Genomic DNA, 19,206 nt, shown 5'->3' on the forward strand with positions numbered 1-19,206 from the left:
AAACTTTAATACCTGTTGTATCGTATTTTATTTTCAAGCATGTTGTATTTTGTTTCCAAACCTTGTATGAAACTGTTATTAATGAAATGAAATTTTAGTTCTTTCAAGCTTGTCGTTATTCAAATTTGTTATATTCTAGTTCAAGCAATGTAAAAAGGTAATTATTAAATACTTGACACAAATAGCGTTATGAAGTCTCTTGCAATCTAGTTTTCGTCTCACTCCGATGTTTCCGCCGTCGGTTGGGGTGTGACAGATTGGTATCAGAGCCATAACTATAGGGAATTAGGTAGAATTACCATTGAAGGGGTAAGGTCCCAAAAACCTTGCACAGGTGCTTGAGACCATACCATAACCTCGTCCATAAGCTCTCTTTAGAATGAAACTTGCGTGGCCGCGCACTGGTTCTAAAAGAGAATTTAAAAAGAAAACAGTATTTAATATCCACGTGCCAAAAGGAACCAATTAATCCTTGCGCAAGCCTTCATGTAACAGATAGGATAAAATCCTAACAAAACCTCCGCATAAATATCATCTAGACTTGGATAAAAGTAACTTCTCTGTTACCACAAAATTAGCATGAAGAAGAGCCACATAGGATTACAGCTGTATCCTTCTAGAAGGCTTCATCGTGCACAACCATTCGGTTATAATCGAATGACCACGTGGAATCATCCCAGGCTTCCTCAAATCACGATGATGGCACCGAATTTAAGGAAGATCCACACTTGCCCGCTTTCCACGTAGCATCACCCCAGCCGTTGATTGTGACCACGATCCATGTGCATACACACCCGTTAGTGATTAATGGAGGGAGAAATAACTACTTACGGAAAAGTACTTTCCGTTAAGTTTTCCATCAACAAACTTTCCCGCCCAAACTTCGGCTATAAATAAAGGATAATTCAGGTATAATTCCTCAAGTTATTCTCACTTCACTTTACTATTACTACTTCTTCTTCTTCATCAAACCCTGTACTTATTCTCACGCCGGAGGGTGGTCACGGAGAGAACCCCCATTCTCCCCGTAGCGAGTCAAACGGCTGTTTGTTTTGCAGTTGTTGTTCGAAGAAGGAAATCAGTCACCCCCGAATCAAACGAGAAGTCCTAACCCTTTTATGCAGATTCAAACCCCCTGGTTCAATTGATTCCGGTCGATTAAACCAGTGTTTCTTCATTGGCGCCCACCGATTTCTCAGTTTGTATTCATACCTTCTGGTTTTGATTTACTCTTCCATCTCTGTGTTTTCGATGGAAGAGACTCCAAAAAACCGTCAATCTGGCCCCCGGCCAAATTTCGCACACAATACCCAAGTCGAAGGGATTGTGGAAGAGGCTTCGGATGATAACGAAGTCTAGTACAACGATATCATTCGAATGACCCTGTTACTCCAGGAGCAGAACCCAAGATCCTGATAAGTTCAATTTTACCTCCCGGTGAAACCCCCATCTCGTGGTATGTTAGATCCCAAGGAGCAATAAATGCCATATACGCACAACTTTGTGCACAGAATGCTCCTCCCACTCAGTCACAAAGACCTGTATCTCATACACTCGCACCATCTGCACCTCATGCTTCACACCATGAAGCACCATCACGAGTTCATGTGGTAGACACAGAAGTTTACTCTAGATCTCCTACAAGGTATGAGTCTACTCATTCCGAGAATCGACGAAGATAGTATCATGATGAATCTCATTCCCATCGAAGGCAATCGATCCATTCTCGGTTGGGCCCGCGTTCCTACCAGAAGCGGGACACCTACACCGACGAATATGACAGAACATACCAGGAGGGAGATAACACGAGCGTGTTTAGCCGGCTGCAACGGGACCACAAAAATTATAAACCTCGCGCGGTTTATAACCCGGATGCAGAGCACGATTACAACTTAATCTACCGCCCGGCAGAGGCAGCGGAGAATTCGAAATTTATCAGTGAGATCGCCTTAGCTCCCCTGGAAAAGGCGAAACTGCCATCAAATGTCGGAAAATTCAATGGCATGACAGATCCGGATGATCACCTTCGTGTTTTCACCAGCGCAGGCCTGGTAGGAGGTTGGACCTTGCCAATGTGGTGCCACCTATTCATCCAAACACTGAAAGGCGTAGCGCGACTGTGGTTCGATAACTTACCGGTCGGGAAGATAACATCGTGGGTGGATTTAAGAGAAAAATTCCTGGTGCACTTTAGCCAACAGCGGAGATCTATCAGAGATACTGCGGATGTGATGAACATTTGGAGGTGTGATGACGAGAGCCTGGAAGACTTTATCACACGCTACAACAAGGAGGTGTTAGATATTGGTGATGTCCATGAACACTTGATTCGAGCGCAGTTCAAGTATGCAGTACGCTGTGATGACATGATCAAGGTTCTGTCCGGGACAGAAGGCTTACCTAAGAACTGGGAGAAACTAATGGCTGCTGCGAAGGTCTACGCGCAAACGGAGTGCAACTTAAGCTCTAACAGGCCACCACCACCACACAATCGTCCACAAGACATGAGTAGTAGTGGTGGAAAGAAATTCAAGAAGAATTGGCGCGACTAACCTTCTGGGACATACCCGTCTAAAGACGCTCGGGCGACCATAAACAAGCTCGCAGCGCAGAGAGAAACAAAGCAAGAGAATAGAGAGCGGCAGTGGACCCCCCTAACGAAAACTCCGGCGGAGGTGCTCAGCACAGAAGACTATCAGTTTAAAACCCCTCCGCCAATGAAGAACAATAGGGGCCAAGACCCAAATCAGTATTGTGACTACCACAAGGACAACGGTTCCCTCCGCACCGAGATCAAGAAGGCGCTCAAAAGTGGTGAACTCACTCACTTACTCCAGAACGTGCGAAAGGATATAAAACAAATTACTCACGGTGATGAAGGTCCGAGTAAGAAAGCTAAAAACTAAGCGGCGCAAGGAGCAGATAGCATAGAATAGCTTCTTCTCATGATTGGTTAGGTTCATCAACTTACCAATCCATGGCGTAGAACTATTAGTATGAGTAAGTTAAGTCCCAATTTAATTATCCTAAAGTAGATAACTTTGTACCACGGCCTCTAAGCCTTATCATTAATCAAAGCAAAGTTCTATTATTTCTATGTTTATTACAAAGTGCATGCAATTCCTTTTGGTAAGCGCAAAAACATTATGGTAACCTTAACACAAGCCTCATGAACAGTCAGTGATCACACGCATCGCGCAAGGCCCAGCCTTACATTCACACATGAGCTTTATACCACATTTATTCGCCTTACCTACCCAAAGAAATTGTACTTATGCAAAATATTGTAATTCAAACACGTTTCATAACAGTTACTGCGCATCCTACGCCTTAACAAAAAACTATGAACATACACGGCAGTGTATGAAATCAAGTTACTTGCGCCACAGCGCAGTAATAGACAGGGATTTACATCCCAAACCTACAATTAACAATCTATTGTTCATACAACCACAAGAATAAAGAAAACCTAAGCTAGGTCTTCATTCTCATCTTCTTCTTTGTCCAGAAAAACCTCTCTCAGCTGTGTCACGTAGTCTTCAGACTGTAGCGCGACAGTAATAAGATCCATAACTGGGAGTTGTAAAGTATTAAATTGAGTCTTTGCAGCGGCAAGAGCAACTCCGGTATCAACACCATGAGTAGCAGACCTACTAGTATCCCAGTCAACCTTTAAAGTGTTAACCACATGATGGGAACACTCTGCATGTCACACCCCCAAAATCCACCTGCGGAGTATCACCGCTTGGGAGCGTGACTGACCAGGATCAAGCCACCAATCATATTGAACATAGCATAACATAAATAAAGTAGTTCGTAAAACCTCATTCAATACAATTGATGTTTCAAAACAAACATAGTATCAGTAGCGGAAGCATAAGTAAATAACCCAAGTAAACCATAAGTTCAATTATTCGAAATGTTTAATCATAGCGTTCATAATCCACTGCCCACAACGTCCCGCTCCTCCAGTGCAAGCTCCATAAGTACCTAAGGTCCTGCAAGGCATGCAGCAGATAATCAACAAACTAGTTGAGCGAGTTCACAGTTTATAGTTTAGTTTGGGTAATAGTGCGTTTGTTCAATTAAGTTTCGTATCGTATCAATTCCATCGCGGCCTCACAGGCATGTGTGCGAAGATTATGTTCGTTAGTTCGCGACCATAGTCCTTACCGACCAGGGTGTGTGCGAAGGCAATTTATCAGTTCGTTCGCGACCATAGTCTTTACCGACCAGGGTGGGTGCGAAGGCAGTTGAGTAGTTCGTAAGCATCAACAGTTTAATCGTTCGTTACAGTATCAAAGTATGCACAAGTAATCATCCAACCCATTCCCACCCTGGGAACCCATGCCTTGGCTGTGTGAACTCACCTTGGTTTGCTCGGTATGCTAAGTTATGCACTCACAAGTAATTAATCACGTCCTAGTGTATGCACGTATAACAAATCAGTTCATGTTCAAAATGATACGCATGCAATTAATTGTTCACATTGCAGTCAGTTTGCATATCAGCACGGCACGTAGTATTGCACGTTCATCACTAAGCATGGCATGTCAATTAAATCAACGTATGTTCCACTGTTCAAACATTATTCAAAACCCTAGTATCTTTCGATTCATAATTCATCTTTCGACCAACAGTTTTGTCATGTTTCGAAGCATGCTATCCTTCGATCAAATCTATCCTTCGGTCAAATTATGGTTCGGTCAAACTATCTTTCGGTCAATGCTCCTATGGTTCGGTCAAAGCTATCCTTCGGTCAACACTACTATGGTTCGACTAACAAGCATCTTTCGACCACAACTATGTTTCGAGTAGCAATATCTTTCGACAATTAACAGTTACGTTTCATTAAAATACATCGCGTACAATTTCAAGTCCACAATCCAAACAACTAAACAGTCAAAGTCAACGCGCATTTAATGCGAAAGTGAAAGTCAGAAACTCGAGTTGTCACATTATCCCCAACTTAAAAGAAATTTCGTCCCGAAATTTGGTACGCACTCACTGAGGAAGCTAGGCAAGTTACATCGTTCACTGGTTTTCCTGGGGTGTCACATCATCCCCCCGTTGATTTGGAATTTCGTCCCGAAATTCAGTAGTAGTAGCTTCAGCCTCAGCAGTGGATGCATTGGTTTCGAATAACTGGGAATACTTTTCTTTCATCTGATCTTCGCGTTCCCAGGTATACTCTGGACCACGCTGGGAGTTCCAACGAACTCGAACAAGAGGGATTCTCTTGTGTTTGAGGACCTTAACATCCCGGTCCGTGATTTCAACTGGTTCCTCGACGAACTGCAACCGCTCGTCGATAGTGAGTTCCTTAAAAGGAACTATAAGGGTCTCATCTGATAGGCATTTCTTCAGATTGGACACGTGAAATACATTGTGAACTGCACCGAGTTCAGGAGGTAGGTTTAATCTGTAGGCTACTTTGCCAATCTTTCCTAAGATTTCGAACGGTCCGACGTACCGCGGATTGAGTTTGCCCCGTTTACCAAAACGTACCACACCCTTCCAGGGTGAAACTTTCAATAAAACCCGGTCCCCGACCTCAAATTCCAATGGCTTTCTACGCTTGTCCGCGTAGGCTTTCTGACGGTCGCGTGCTGCCGCCATGCGTTGTCGTATCTGTGCTATCTTTTCTGTGGCGTCCACAACAATATCTGGACCCGTAATCTGACTATCCCCCACCTCTGCCCAACAGAGAGGTGACCGGCATTTACGTCCGTACAATGCCTCGAATGGAGCGGCTTGAATGCTGGTATGGTAACTGTTATTATACGAGAACTCCACCAAAGGGAGGTGCTTTTCCCAGCCGTTGCCGAAATCGATGACACACGCTCGAAGCATGTCTTCTAGAGTTTGAATAGTTCGCTCAGACTGCCCATCCGTCTGAGGATGATATGCTGTGCTCATGTCTAATCGTGAGCCGAAGGATTTGTGCATTGCTTGCCAAAGCTCTGACGTGAATCGTGCATCGCGATCCGAAATAATAGAGGTGGGCACTCCGTGCCTCGAAACAACTTCCTTCAAGTAAATGTCTGCTAAAGTAGAAAACTTATCCGTTTCTTTGATAGCCAAGAAGTGAGCAGACTTTGTGAGTCGATCAACGATCACCCAAATAGTGTCATTCCCACGCTGGGATCTTGGTAAGCCCGTAACGAAATCCATGGAAATTTCTTCCCATTTCCACTGCGGTATCTTGGGCTGCTGAAGTAGACCAGCTGGTTTCTGATATTCAACCTTGACTCTCGCACAGGTTAAGCATTTGCCAACATAGGTGGCGATGTGGGCCTTCATACTAGGCCACCAATAAGTAGTGCTGATGTCGTGGTACATTTTATCCGACCCTGGATGTACCGAATAGCGAGACTTGTGAGCTTCATCCATTACAAGTTCGCGTAAACCGCCATAAAGTGGGACCCAAATACGCCCCGTTACATAGTAGGCGCCGTCTTCCTTTTGTTCCATTTGTTGCCTTGAACCGCGCAAGGCTTCAGCCTTGACGTTTTCGGGTTTTAGTGCTTCAATCTGAGCAGCTCGTATCTGTGCAGGAAGACTGGACTGAATGGTAAGCTGTAGCGCTCGCACGCGCTTAGGTAAAGTGTCTTTCCGACTGAGGGCATCAGCCACAACATTGGCCTTCCCTGGATGATACTTGATGGCACATTCGTAGTCGTTCAGTAGTTCAACCCATCTTCGTTGACGCATATTCAAATCTTTTTGCTTAAGGATATGCTCGAGACTCCTGTGATCGGTGTAAATCGTGCACCTGGTACCGTACAGGTAGTGTCGCCATATCTTAAGCGCGAAAACAACAGCTCCCAGCTCTAAATCGTGCGTCGTGTAGTTCCGTTCATGAACCTTGAGTTGCCGAGAAGCGTAGGCTATCACTTTATCACGTTGCATCAATACACAACCAAGCCCCTGTATCGATGCGTCACAATAGACCACGAAGTCATCCGTGCCCTCTGGCAATGAAAGAATAGGTGCGCTGCAAAGCCTATCCTTTAAGTACTGGAAAGCGGTCTCTTGGGTATTACCCCATCTGTAAACGACACCTTTCTGTGTAAGCATAGTGAGTGGTTGCGCGATCTTGGAGAAGTCTTTAATAAATCGCCTGTAGTAACCCGCCAAACCCAAGAATTGGCGTATTTCCGTCGGTGTACGTGGTGCTGGCCAGTTTCTGATCGAATCAACCTTGGATGGATCGACATGAATCCCATCCTTGTTCACCACATGGCCTAAGAAGTGGACTTCACGAAGCCAGAAGTCGCATTTTGAAAACTTTGCGTACAGTTGCTCTTTTCGAAGAAGTTCCAAGATAATACGTAGATGCTGCTCATGCTCCTCCTGACTCTTGGAGTAAATCAAAATGTCGTCGATGAAAACGATGACGAACTTGTCGAGATACGGTTTGCACACCCTGTTCATGAGATCCATGAAGACTGCAGGTGCGTTTGTAAGCCCGAATGGCATGACCAGAAACTCGTAGTGACCGTAGCGAGTTCTGAAAGCAGTTTTGGAGACGTCCTCATCCCGGACTCTCAGCTGATGATACCCTGACCTCAAATCGATCTTGGAATAGTAACACGACCCTTGCAACTGGTCGAATAAGTCATCTATGCGTGGAAGAGGATAACGGTTCTTCACCGTCACCTTGTTGAGTTCACGGTAGTCGATACACATCCTGAACGTACCGTCTTTCTTCTTCACAAATAACACTGGAGCTCCCCAAGGCGAAGAGCTTGGACGAATAAAGCCCTTTTCCAAGAGCTCTTGTAGCTGCTTCGACAGTTCTTCCAGTTCGGTTGGAGCTAAACGATACGGTGCGCGGGCTATTGGTGCTGCTCCAGGAGCTAACTCAATCTGAAACTCGACTTGACGATGAGGAGGTAAACCAGGTAAATCTTCAGGAAACACTTGAGGAAAATCACGCACAACTGGTATATCCTCCAGCTTCTTTTTCTTTGTTTATGCGTCAGTGACAAGTGCCAGAATGGCAGTATGTCCCTTTCGTAAACATTTCTGCGCCTTTAGGAATGAGATGATGCCAACCACTGCACCACTCTTGTCACCTTGTACTTCGAGAGGTTCTTGACTGGAGCGAGGAATACGTATAACTTTTTCTTTGCATAAGATCTCCGCATGATGTTGGGATAACCAATCCATACCGATGACGACGTCGAAACTACCCAAAACTATGGGTATGAGATCAATCGAGAAAGTCTGACCCGCTAGAACAATACTACAACCCTTGACTACCTGTGTGGCTTCTACACTTTTACCATTGGCTAGTTCTACGACGTGTTTGGTGTCTAGGGGTGTTGGTGTACGTTTTAATAATTTACTCATTTTCAAGGACATATAGCTTGTATCAGCACCCGAATCAAATAAGACAGTAACGTAAATATCGTCGAGAAGAAACTTACCCATAACCACATTGGGATCATTCACTGCATCTCCTCGACCCAACACAAAAGCACGACCACGAGCTTCATTGCCGTTGTTGTTGTTGTTTCCCCCATTGTTGTTGTTACCATTACCCTGATTGTTGTTATTCCCGTTGCCCTGGTTGTTGTTATTGCGATTCTGGTTCAACTGGGGACAATCGCGTTTGTAGTGACCTTCAGCCCCACACTGGAAACACCCCCGGTTTCCACGCTGTGGCTGCTGCTGCTGATTCTGTGGAGCTGGCGGTGGAAGTTGCTGGTTCTGATTCACTGGTCGCGCGCTTCTACAATCTTTGGCCTCATGGCCCATCTTGTGGCATCTTTGACATTGACTCCTGCGACATCTTCCACTGTGGTGTTTGTTGCACCTGTTACACCACGGGTGATTTCCCTTATAACCACTATGTCCCTGACTGCCCGATGACTGCTGACTCGGACTCTGGTAATCGTTGGTGCGACGTTGCTGAGTTTGGGACTGAACAGACGCTGATCCCCTGCTGGAATCCCCGTCCCACTTTCTTTTATTCTCGCTGGGTGTGGCAGAAGTAGCAGCAGTGGGAGTGACTGTAGTAACAGCTGTAGCAGTAGCGCCGACACGCTTCGGCAGTTTATTCTGATCCACTGCCTGATCGGTGATGCGGTGAGCGAGACGCTGTATTTCCTGGATATTGTTGAGGTTAGCCGAGGTAACGTGGCTCTGTATTTCTGGCACCAAACCTTTGAGATACAACTCGATACGCTTGTAAGGAGGGTCCACCATAGTTGGGCACAGCACAGCCAACTCATTCGATCTTTTGGTGTAAGCTTCGATTTCCGAACCAACCATTTTCAAGTTATACAACTCGTCCTCCAACTTGTGAATGTCTTCTCTAGTGCAGTATTCTCTCTTGATCAGTTCTTTGAATTCATTCCAGGGTGTGGCGTTAGCAGCTGCCAACCCTAAAATCTGCACTTGTGCGTTCCACCAAGTGAGTGCAATCCCTTCAAGTGTGCCAGTGGCGAACTTCACCCTGCGAGCCTCAGGGCATTCACACATTTCGAAAACCGACTCGAGCTTTTCAAACCAGTGGAGGAGTCCAACTGCTCCCTCCGTGCCACTGAACGAGCTAGGACGACAATCCATGAAATTCTTGAATGTGCACCCAGGTTGTTGCTGAGCGGGTTGACCTATTGTGTACGAATAGGGCAAAGTTAAGTACGAGAATTAATGTAGGATCTAAAGATCCTAGTGTTTATACTGCAGGGTACACTACCTGCTTGGGCGGCTGCAACTGCCGCAGCAACGAGAGCCTCTAGCTGGGCTTGAGTCATGGTAATTCGTGCGGCCATTGATCTTCACATCAAAGGCAACATAAGTGAGAAAGGTTCGCGAGTAGTGCGATGACAGAAGAGTGTAAGCACATAAGTATTCTCATGCAATGTCAAGTTGTGAGCAAGGTAATGTAAGCATACTACGAGCAAAGTTCTATGCAAATTCTAGCATGTAGGCAATAAACATAAACCTTATTACCTAGGAAGTTGAGTCTTGCACGTGGAGCGAAGCGTCGTTGTGGATCGTTGAGAGCACTGTTCTGGTTATAGTCTGGTTTTAATAAAAACGTTTTTCCATATTAAAACCAAGTTCTCTATAACCAATGGCTCTGATACCAATCTGTCACACCCCCAAAATCCACCTGCGGAGTATCACCGCTTGGGAGCGTGACTGACCAGGATCAAGCCACCAATCATATTGAACATAGCATAACATAAATAAAGTAGTTCGTAAAACCTCATTCAATACAATTGATGTTTCAAAACAAACATAGTATCAGTAGCGGAAGCATAAGTAAATAACCCAAGTAAACCATAAGTTCAATTATTCGAAATGTTTAATCATAGCGTTCATAATCCACTGCCCACAACGTCCCGCTCCTCCAGTGCAAGCTCCATAAGTACCTAAGGTCCTGCAAGGCATGCAGCAGATAATCAACAAACTAGTTGAGCGAGTTCACAGTTTATAGTTTAGTTTGGGTAATAGTGCGTTTGTTCAATTAAGTTTCGTATCGTATCAATTCCATCGCGGCCTCACAGGCATGTGTGCGAAGATTATGTTCGTTAGTTCGCGACCATAGTCCTTACCGACCAGGGTGTGTGCGAAGGCAATTTATCAGTTCGTTCGCGACCATAGTCTTTACCGACCAGGGTGGGTGCGAAGGCAGTTGAGTAGTTCGTAAGCATCAACAGTTTAATCGTTCGTTACAGTATCAAAGTATGCACAAGTAATCATCCAACCCATTCCCACCCTGGGAACCCATGCCTTGGCTGTGTGAACTCACCTTGGTTTGCTCGGTATGCTAAGTTATGCACTCACAAGTAATTAATCACGTCCTAGTGTATGCACGTATAACAAATCAGTTCATGTTCAAAATGATACGCATGCAATTAATTGTTCACATTGCAGTCAGTTTGCATATCAGCACGGCACGTAGTATTGCACGTTCATCACTAAGCATGGCATGTCAATTAAATCAACGTATGTTCCACTGTTCAAACATTATTCAAAACCCTAGTATCTTTCGATTCATAATTCATCTTTCGACCAACAGTTTTGTCATGTTTCGAAGCATGCTATCCTTCGATCAAATCTATCCTTCGGTCAAATTATGGTTCGGTCAAACTATCTTTCGGTCAATGCTCCTATGGTTCGGTCAAAGCTATCCTTCGGTCAACACTACTATGGTTCGACTAACAAGCATCTTTCGACCACAACTATGTTTCGAGTAGCAATATCTTTCGACAATTAACAGTTACGTTTCATTAAAATACATCGCGTACAATTTCAAGTCCACAATCCAAACAACTAAACAGTCAAAGTCAACGCGCATTTAATGCGAAAGTGAAAGTCAGAAACTCGAGTTGTCACACTGCATACCCTTGGGTATATCTATCATTCCCCGCAGCAACCAGCAGGTGCGCAACCGTTCTATCTAGTTCTTCAGAATTAAGAACTGAGTCGGCAACCTATCCCAAAGTAAATAATAATAATAATAATAATAATAATAATAATAATAATAATAATAATAATAATAATAATAATAATAATTAGACGCGCAAATATCTCTAAATGCTATCAAAGACAGATGAACTTACGCTTGCGATTCCGCGCTCTTTCAACCACAACATGTCACTTTTTAGTGGTTCAAGCTCACTCTCCGCCGTTGCCCGCGCAGTCTCAGAGTTTTCCAACTTTTCTTCAGTTTCTGCAAGACGGTGGGAAGTCTCAGCCTTCTCGGTCCGTTCAAGCTCTAAATCTTTTTTAGCGGACTCAACTTCCGCCTTAAGTTGTTCCTGCTCAGATAATAAAGAAGTAAGTTCTTCTATCTCCTTATCTCTAAGGGCAAGGGAAGCGCAGGTATGTACCTCTCTTTGCTCACTTCTTTCCCGATGAGAACGTGCTTCATCACGAGCTGCTTCAGCCTCAGCTTTTTCTTGCTTCAATTTCTCAATCTCCGCATCTTGTCTTTTCAACTTCTCAACTTCAGCTTTAAGATTGTTGATAACATTGCGGAGACCCATCTTCTCAGCATTATCTTTCTCGCAAATCTCTCTCCAATTTTTGTGCTCCTTGGAAAGAAGGGCAGCCTCAGCCTCTGCCTTTCTCTTCCATCCCGCAACAGACCATTCTTCAGTTCTTCGGTCATGATCAAACTTGGCCCGGTCAGCCTCCAACATAGCTTTCAACTGGGCTACTCGGGCCTCATCTTCAGAAAATTTTTTCTAGGACTCCTCATAGGCAGCCCATTCTTTGTGCATACTACGCCACTCGCGCACTATGCAATGCGTAGTAGACATGTAAGTAGCAGTTTCTTTAAGATAAGCATGATAGGTCTGCTCATGAGGACGTCCCTTTTGAAATTTAATCTCCCCAGGAGGAAAGGTTCCCTGTAACCAGTCTCGGCACACACGCCAGTCTGAAAAGGTATCACCTTTCTTCAAATTCCAAACTGGAGCATGAATTTCAGAGGCGTTCTTCTCTGAGTAAGTTCTGTAATAATAATCCCCCAGAGTTTCATCCGGGCGGATAGGGGAATTTTCATTAGCATAAACAAAAGAACTTTGGCCTTCAACATGGATCTTCTCAACATTTACAGGCGCAGAGGCAAAACCCGCAGTTGGGGAAGTTGCCACGTGGTCTTCTTGAGCAGATTTCCCTTTTTCCGAGCCTCGCGCCACAACTTCAGGAGACTTTGGATGCCCAGCATCAACACCCACAGCCTCCAGGCTAATAACTTTCTCCACCGCAACTTCAATGGGTTTTTCAACCTCAGGATTCCCTGTCTCAGCAGTCTTCTCTGCCTCACCTTCACCAATAGTTTTGGTATTTTCTAACTGCTCGCTAATCGAGGCGCGAGGAGGTGAAGGCGGAAGATACTCATTAACCGCGGACGATGGCTCCGCATGCACATGGGAACTCGGTTTTTCTACAAAAACAAAATAGATATTACAAACATGCAACGCGCATAAAAAGCAAATAAAGAAAATGCTTACTTAGAGGAGGTTTTGCAATAAAGACATCAAGATTGCCTCTTCTGGTGATCTTCTTTCTTTGGACCTTCTTGGCAGGCTGCCCGTCAGCCTCAGTATCAGTATGTTTTCTTTTTCCCGCCTTTGTTTTCAACAAAGGCTCTGGACTTGACTCCAAGTCAATCGGGTCATCAGGATTCGAAGGAGGGATGTCAGCAGTATCCCTAGGTTCTGCCTTTGGCTTCTTCACAACTACAGACGCAAGTCCCTCCAATGAGTCAGATACCACCACATAATCACACCAGGAGTCAGAGGAATGGCGTGTACCCTTCTTCTCTCCTCAGTAGTAGCAGTTGGCGCACGTTTTTTTTCTTTTCAGGGCCTATGCCCAGGTTAGACAACTCACCTACTGGGAGAAGCAAAAACTTGAAAAGGTTATCCAACGCGCAACAGCAGCAAAAAATAGTATTGCAATTATAGTAAAATTACCAGCGCCAGTTGCGGGTTGCGCAAACAAATCTTCATCCCGCGGGAGAACAAAATTCTTGACAATCTGATGATATCAAAGCTCCTCATCAGCCCTTTTTGGCACAGTGGCCATCCTCCCACCTTCTCTCTCAAAACCAACAACATATAAAGAGACAACCGCAAAAGGGGAAAAAGGGCAAATTCAAAAAAAAAAAAAGAGAGAGAGAGATGGAGAAGAAAAGAGATCTAGAATCTTACTGTTATCACCCTCCATGTACACCGGCTTGTCTTCTCGATTCATCCGCCAGCAAAGGCTCATAGCAGCACCAACCAGGGCCTTTTCTAGCAGAGCAATCGACGGAACATCCTTTATGTCCTATACCAAGCCTCCGAGAAAGGAGTTTGTATAGTTTCGGTTGGAACGTCTTCTTTACCCCTGAAAACCATCTTCATCGGGATTACTCCGGCTTTAATAAAAAAGAATTTTGGCTTCCAATCATGAAAAGATTTTGGGGGGCCTAACGAGATCTTCTTTGTTGAAGCACGTTGAATAAATGAATAAAAGCCCTGTGAACAATGCATTTGATGGAATATTCTAAAGCGATCGACCGTCGGTTCAATACACATCCTTTTCCAACTGGATTTTATTCCAAAGATGTGATCTTAGAGCTCGCTTACACTAAGTATAACCAAGAAAACCAAGGTTGTTAAGAAAACAGAGAGGAAAAACCACCCCAACAGGCAAATTCGAAGTGACGAACACGAACCATCCCAATAGGGTGCATTTGAGAAATATGAAACTTGTAATATTAAAGAATTTCGAGGAAAAATTTTGTCACAGGCAATCAAAAATTGCCTGCAGAAAAGAAATCCCAAAACAAAGTAATATACCTGGCCAGAGCATCCGCCGCCGTCTGGCCCTCATCAGGGTATCGAGCATCCCAGCTGTCAGGGAACTTGAAGTTTCGAACCATACCGTCGAAAGTTTCCTTCGACCACTTCAATGGTGGAAGACCAGTCGCCATCTCTTCAGAAGAATCTTCCTGGTGTTCTCCGGTTGACATCAAGTGGGAAATAGCAGATCTCTTCGAAAGGGCAACAGGGAAAAAGAAGTAGGATGGTTTTCAAATGGCAATGTTGACAAAGATATGCAATCGAAGGATTTATATACCCACCGCCATAAATGACCTAGATAACTGCAATAACACCTTTTTTGGAATAGACACGGTTATCTAAGCATCAGGAGCGAGTGGGAATAGTGATGACGCGAGTTCACGCGCGCGTGGGAGCCACGATCGATGGCATACAACTAACAAGAGATAGTCTGTCATACGTCAACAGTCATTACTACACCCTTTCACCTGCCAAAGGCCAAGATTTTCAAAATCGAAATCATGAGCCAGGAAAATCTTCTCTAAGAAGATTTCCAACATTTTCGCGCCAAAAAACTCCACAGCAAAAAACACCCACCACTTATAGTCCAGTGCTCCACTTATTTGCATAAGAGCAACACTAGACTGGGGGACTTGAAGGGGTAAGGTCCCAAAAACCTTGCATGTGTGCTTGAGACCATACCATAACCTCGTCCATAAGCTCTCTTTAGAATGAAACTTGCGCGGCTGCGCACTGGTTCTAAAAGAGAATTTAAAAAGAAAACAGTATTTAACATCCACGTGCCAAAAGGAACCAATTAATCCTTGCGCAAGCCTTCATGTAACAGATAGGATAAAATCCTAACAAAACCTCCGCATAAATATCATCCAGACTTGGATAAAAGTAACTTCTCTGTTACCACAAAATTAGCATGAAGAAGAGCCACATAGGATTACAACTGTATCCTTCTAGAAGGCTTCATCGTGCACAACCATTCGGTTATAACCGAATGGCCACGTGGCATCATCCCAGGCTTCCTCAAAGTCACGATGATGGCACAAAATTGAAGGAAGATCCACACTTGCCCACTTTCCACGTGACATCACCCCAGCCGTTGATCGTGACCACGATCTGTGTGCATACACACCCGTTAGTGATTAAGGAGGGAGAAATAACCGCTTACGGAAAAGTACTTTCCGTTATGTTTTCCATCAACAAACTTTCCCGCCCAAACTTCGGCTATAAATAAAGGATAATTCAGGTATAATTTCTCAAGTTACTCTCACTTCACTTTACTATTACTTCTTCTTCTTCTTCTTCTTCTTCATCAAACCCTGTACTTATTCTCACGCCAGAGGGTGGTCACGGAGAGAACCCCCATTTTCCCCGTGCCGAGTCTAGCGGTTGTTTGTTTTGCAGTTGTTGTTCGAAGAAGGAAATCAGTCACCCCCGAATCAAACGAGAAGTCCTAACCCTTTTATGCAGATTCAAACCCCCTGTTTCAATTGATTCCGGTCGATTAAACCAGTGTTTCTTCAGCCATTGACTATATATATATATTGGGTAGCAATAGACTAGTGGCATCTTGGATGTGAGATAAGACTTAGTGACAATTAGGTCTTAGGTTCGATTCCTAAACGTGTAAATTTAATTTCTAACATTGTATTCAAACAACAATTATAAGTGTAAAAACAAATTTTGAATTTGAATTGTTTTTGACTAAGTTATCGTGGTTTTTTCATTCGTTCTAACGGTTCTCGCGATATTTAGCGTTGTCATTTAAACCCTCCCATTTATATATATAGGGAGAGGATCATAAGAAAACTACATCTAAATGAGAAAACTAGAAAACTAACTAAAAAAGCCTAAAAAAAGCTAAAAAAACATACCAATTTTTTTTTACAATTTTTTATAATAAAATCGCTATTTTTTATATATAAAAATAATTTTCAAAAAAAAACTTGTACCGCACATGTGCATTATATCCCTATTAGTGCACATGTGCATTACAACAAATTTTTTTTTTTGAATTTTTTTTTCATACATAAAAAATAGCGATTTTTTAATAAAAATTGTAAAAAAAATTGGTATGTTTTTTAGGCTTTTTTAGTTAGTTTTTTGGTTTTCTCATTTAAACTGCTAGTGATCCAAATTTGGCTTTAAAACTGTCACAGAATAGTAACTAAGTTTTAAAATTGTTCTAATTAGGTCACTCATATCATTTTTGTCTCAATTAGATAACTTAACATTCAAATCGATCCATGTCCTTTTTTTCCATGTGTCAAGAAAAAAATAGAGCATAAGATACCGTGGTCGGATTTTTTTAATATATGAAATTAAATTTATTAAAAATAAAAACATTTTAATTACATTAAAAATTAAAAAAACAAGTTACAATCCACGTCATCACTTGACTCGACGTTAGCATCAAATAAAAGAGAAAAAAGAAACAAAAATCCACATCATCATGGTTACCTATGAAATAGATGAAAAAACTCTTAATTTTAATGAAAAATAAATGTTGAGTGACCAACACATTTGAAACTTAAGTAACCTAATTAAAACACTTTAAAAACTTGGTTAGTTACTCCTTAAATATAAAATAAAATATGGTGGGATGATTTTGGTTGATCTGTCGGGGAGTGCAATCGTCGGAGTCATCAAATGTGTGCTCCTTACAACAAACATATATCCACCACACCACCGGTCCGTAGAATAATCACTCACATCACATGGCTTCCTTTCTGCTCTCATCTCCGTCCAAGTCTTCTATTCATCCTGTTAAACTCACTTTCAAATCTCAACAACAGCATCATCGCATTGGTAATCGTAATTCAAGATCATTATGCGCAGTGCTACCATATCAGAACCATAAATATACCAAGATTGGTGCCGTATCTGTTGGCCCTATTTCATCTGCTAAACTCCTCCAAAGCGTTGAATTCGCTGCAAAAATCGGTGCTGAGGTAGGTCGCTAGGTCTGCCCAGTTTGGGCCATATAATATTAATATAATTTTTTGTCAATGGTCCCTTATTATTGCTGCTTATATTTATTTAGGTTGTGATGGAAGCCGTAAATAAGCCTAGGAATATCAGCTATAAAGGACTCACTGATTTGGTTACTGAGTATGTATGCCCATTCATAAACTCTCTTGTTCTTTTTGGCTGGCTGGCTGCTCAACCAAATTAATTCATATTCCCAATCTGTTTTAGAAAATTACAAATATTATTATTATTATTATTATTATTCTATCCATTCACAGCACAGATAAAAATAGTGAGTCTGCCATTCTCAACCTTGTGAGAAAGAGTTTTCCAGATCACCTGATTTTAGGGGAGGAAGGAGGTGTTATTGGGGATTCATCTTCGGATTATCTTTGGTGTATCGATCCTTTGGGTAAACTACACATGCATTTCTAATGATGTTCCATAGATAACAAAGTCATTTGCCTGCCCATTTCATTTGTTGTCTGATAGATGGGACTACAAATTTTGCACACGGATATCCCAGCTTTGCGGTCTCTGTCGGAGTGCTCTACCGAGGAAAGCCAGCTGCTGCTGCTGTCGTAATAATATTGCATCACATTAATTTCTGAAAATTACATATTTGCATTATCAGAACAAAGAATTTTCATTCTTGTTGACAGGTAGAGTTTGTTGGGGGTGCCATGTGTTGGAACACACGCACATTTTCTGCAGTTGCTGGTATGAAAATATATGTTTAGTTTTTATATTATGTCAACTCTTGACGATTATTTATGTACTTCAGGTGGAGGTGCATTCTGTAACGGGCAAAAGATTCATGTTAGTCAGACGGACAATGTGAGGTTTCAGTTCATCCTTTCCATATAATTTAATAAATAATAGTTTCTATTCTATTCTATTATATTCTTCAAACTGCATTATCTTGTGGCATTCTATGTTTGTTTATTTTACTTTTAATTACACTAATCTTCACTGCTTATAAATCCAATTTCATAGGTTGAGAGAGCTCTACTGGTGACCGGGTTTGGATACGAACATGATGATCCATGGGCCGCCAACATGAACTTATTCAAAGAATTTACTGACATCAGTCGGGTAACAACCATATAGCTGTGATTGATATTGTATAGCTTCCATCTGTAATGCTTCGTAAGTGAATGGATAAAAAATGTTTCTCTAATCCATCTGCGTTTCTCTTAGGGTGTGCGAAGACTAGGTGCAGCTGCAGTGGACATGTGCCACGTTGCTTTGGGCATTGTTGAAGCATATTGGGAATATCGTCTCAAACCATGGGATATGGCTGCTGGTGTTTTGGTAATGCTACATATCCTAAACACAAACTTGAAAACTCTAGTTAAAATATCTAATAACTTTTTTCATATAATAATAATAATAATGGAAAAAACAAGCTGCAACTTGGAAAATAAAAGGAAAATTATATCGCCTTTTTAAACAAGCAGATAGTTGAAGAAGCTGGTGGGGCAGTTTCTTGTATGGATGGTGGAAAATTTACGGTATTTGACAGATCACTCTTGGTTTCAAATGGTGTATTACATTCTAAGGTATGTTTTTTTAGCTGCTATGCTATCAACTGTCACCCCTTTTGGGTGCTGCTAATCTTTTGCTTATGAAATGCAGCTTCTAGAGAGAATCGGTCCTGCAACAGAGGAGCTAAAAGGCAAGGGAATTGATTTCTCATTATGGTACAAGCCAGATGATTACAACACAGACTTATAATTCACCCACCCCCACATCTTATTGCTGCGATATGTTGGCTTTAATTTTATTTTATTTTTCCGTTTCTGTTTCCAACTCATGAGCTATTTATTACCCAGATTGTGAGCAGATTCTATTTGTACTTCTTTCATGCTCTCTTATGCTATATATATATATATATCAGTATGCATACACACATCTTATC

General features: G+C 42.5%; 1 protein-coding gene across 1 annotated transcript; it reads left to right on the forward strand.

Annotated features, from left to right (window-relative positions):
• Positions 1 to 16,919: 16,919 nt before the first annotated feature.
• On the forward strand, positions 16,920 to 19,199 carry LOC110895578 (phosphatase IMPL1, chloroplastic). The gene is made up of 10 exons (XM_022142902.2): positions 16,920 to 17,266; positions 17,359 to 17,426; positions 17,564 to 17,697; positions 17,778 to 17,866; positions 17,948 to 18,005; positions 18,070 to 18,122; positions 18,282 to 18,380; positions 18,486 to 18,599; positions 18,746 to 18,847; positions 18,924 to 19,199. Exons 1-10 carry the CDS (start codon positions 17,033 to 17,035, stop codon positions 19,020 to 19,022), a joined length of 1,050 nt encoding a protein of 349 aa, XP_021998594.1. The 5' UTR covers positions 16,920 to 17,032; the 3' UTR covers positions 19,023 to 19,199.
• Positions 19,200 to 19,206: the final 7 nt, after the last annotated feature.

Source organism: Helianthus annuus, chromosome 12 (assembly GCF_002127325.2).
Source record: "Helianthus annuus cultivar XRQ/B chromosome 12, HanXRQr2.0-SUNRISE, whole genome shotgun sequence".
Classification (NCBI taxonomy): domain Eukaryota; kingdom Viridiplantae; phylum Streptophyta; class Magnoliopsida; order Asterales; family Asteraceae; genus Helianthus; species Helianthus annuus.

Bases quoted from the DNA above. Each gene is read 5' to 3' on its own strand.
- LOC110895578 (XM_022142902.2), top strand. From the start codon at position 17,033: ATGGCTTCCTTTCTGCTCTCATCTCCGTCCAAGTCTTCTATTCATCCT. The intron at 17,867-17,947 runs GTAATAATATTG...TCTTGTTGACAG, and splicing joins AGCCAGCTGCTGCTGCTGTC to GTAGAGTTTGTTGGGGGTGC. The intron at 18,123-18,281 runs GTGAGGTTTCAG...CCAATTTCATAG, and splicing joins ATGTTAGTCAGACGGACAAT to GTTGAGAGAGCTCTACTGGT.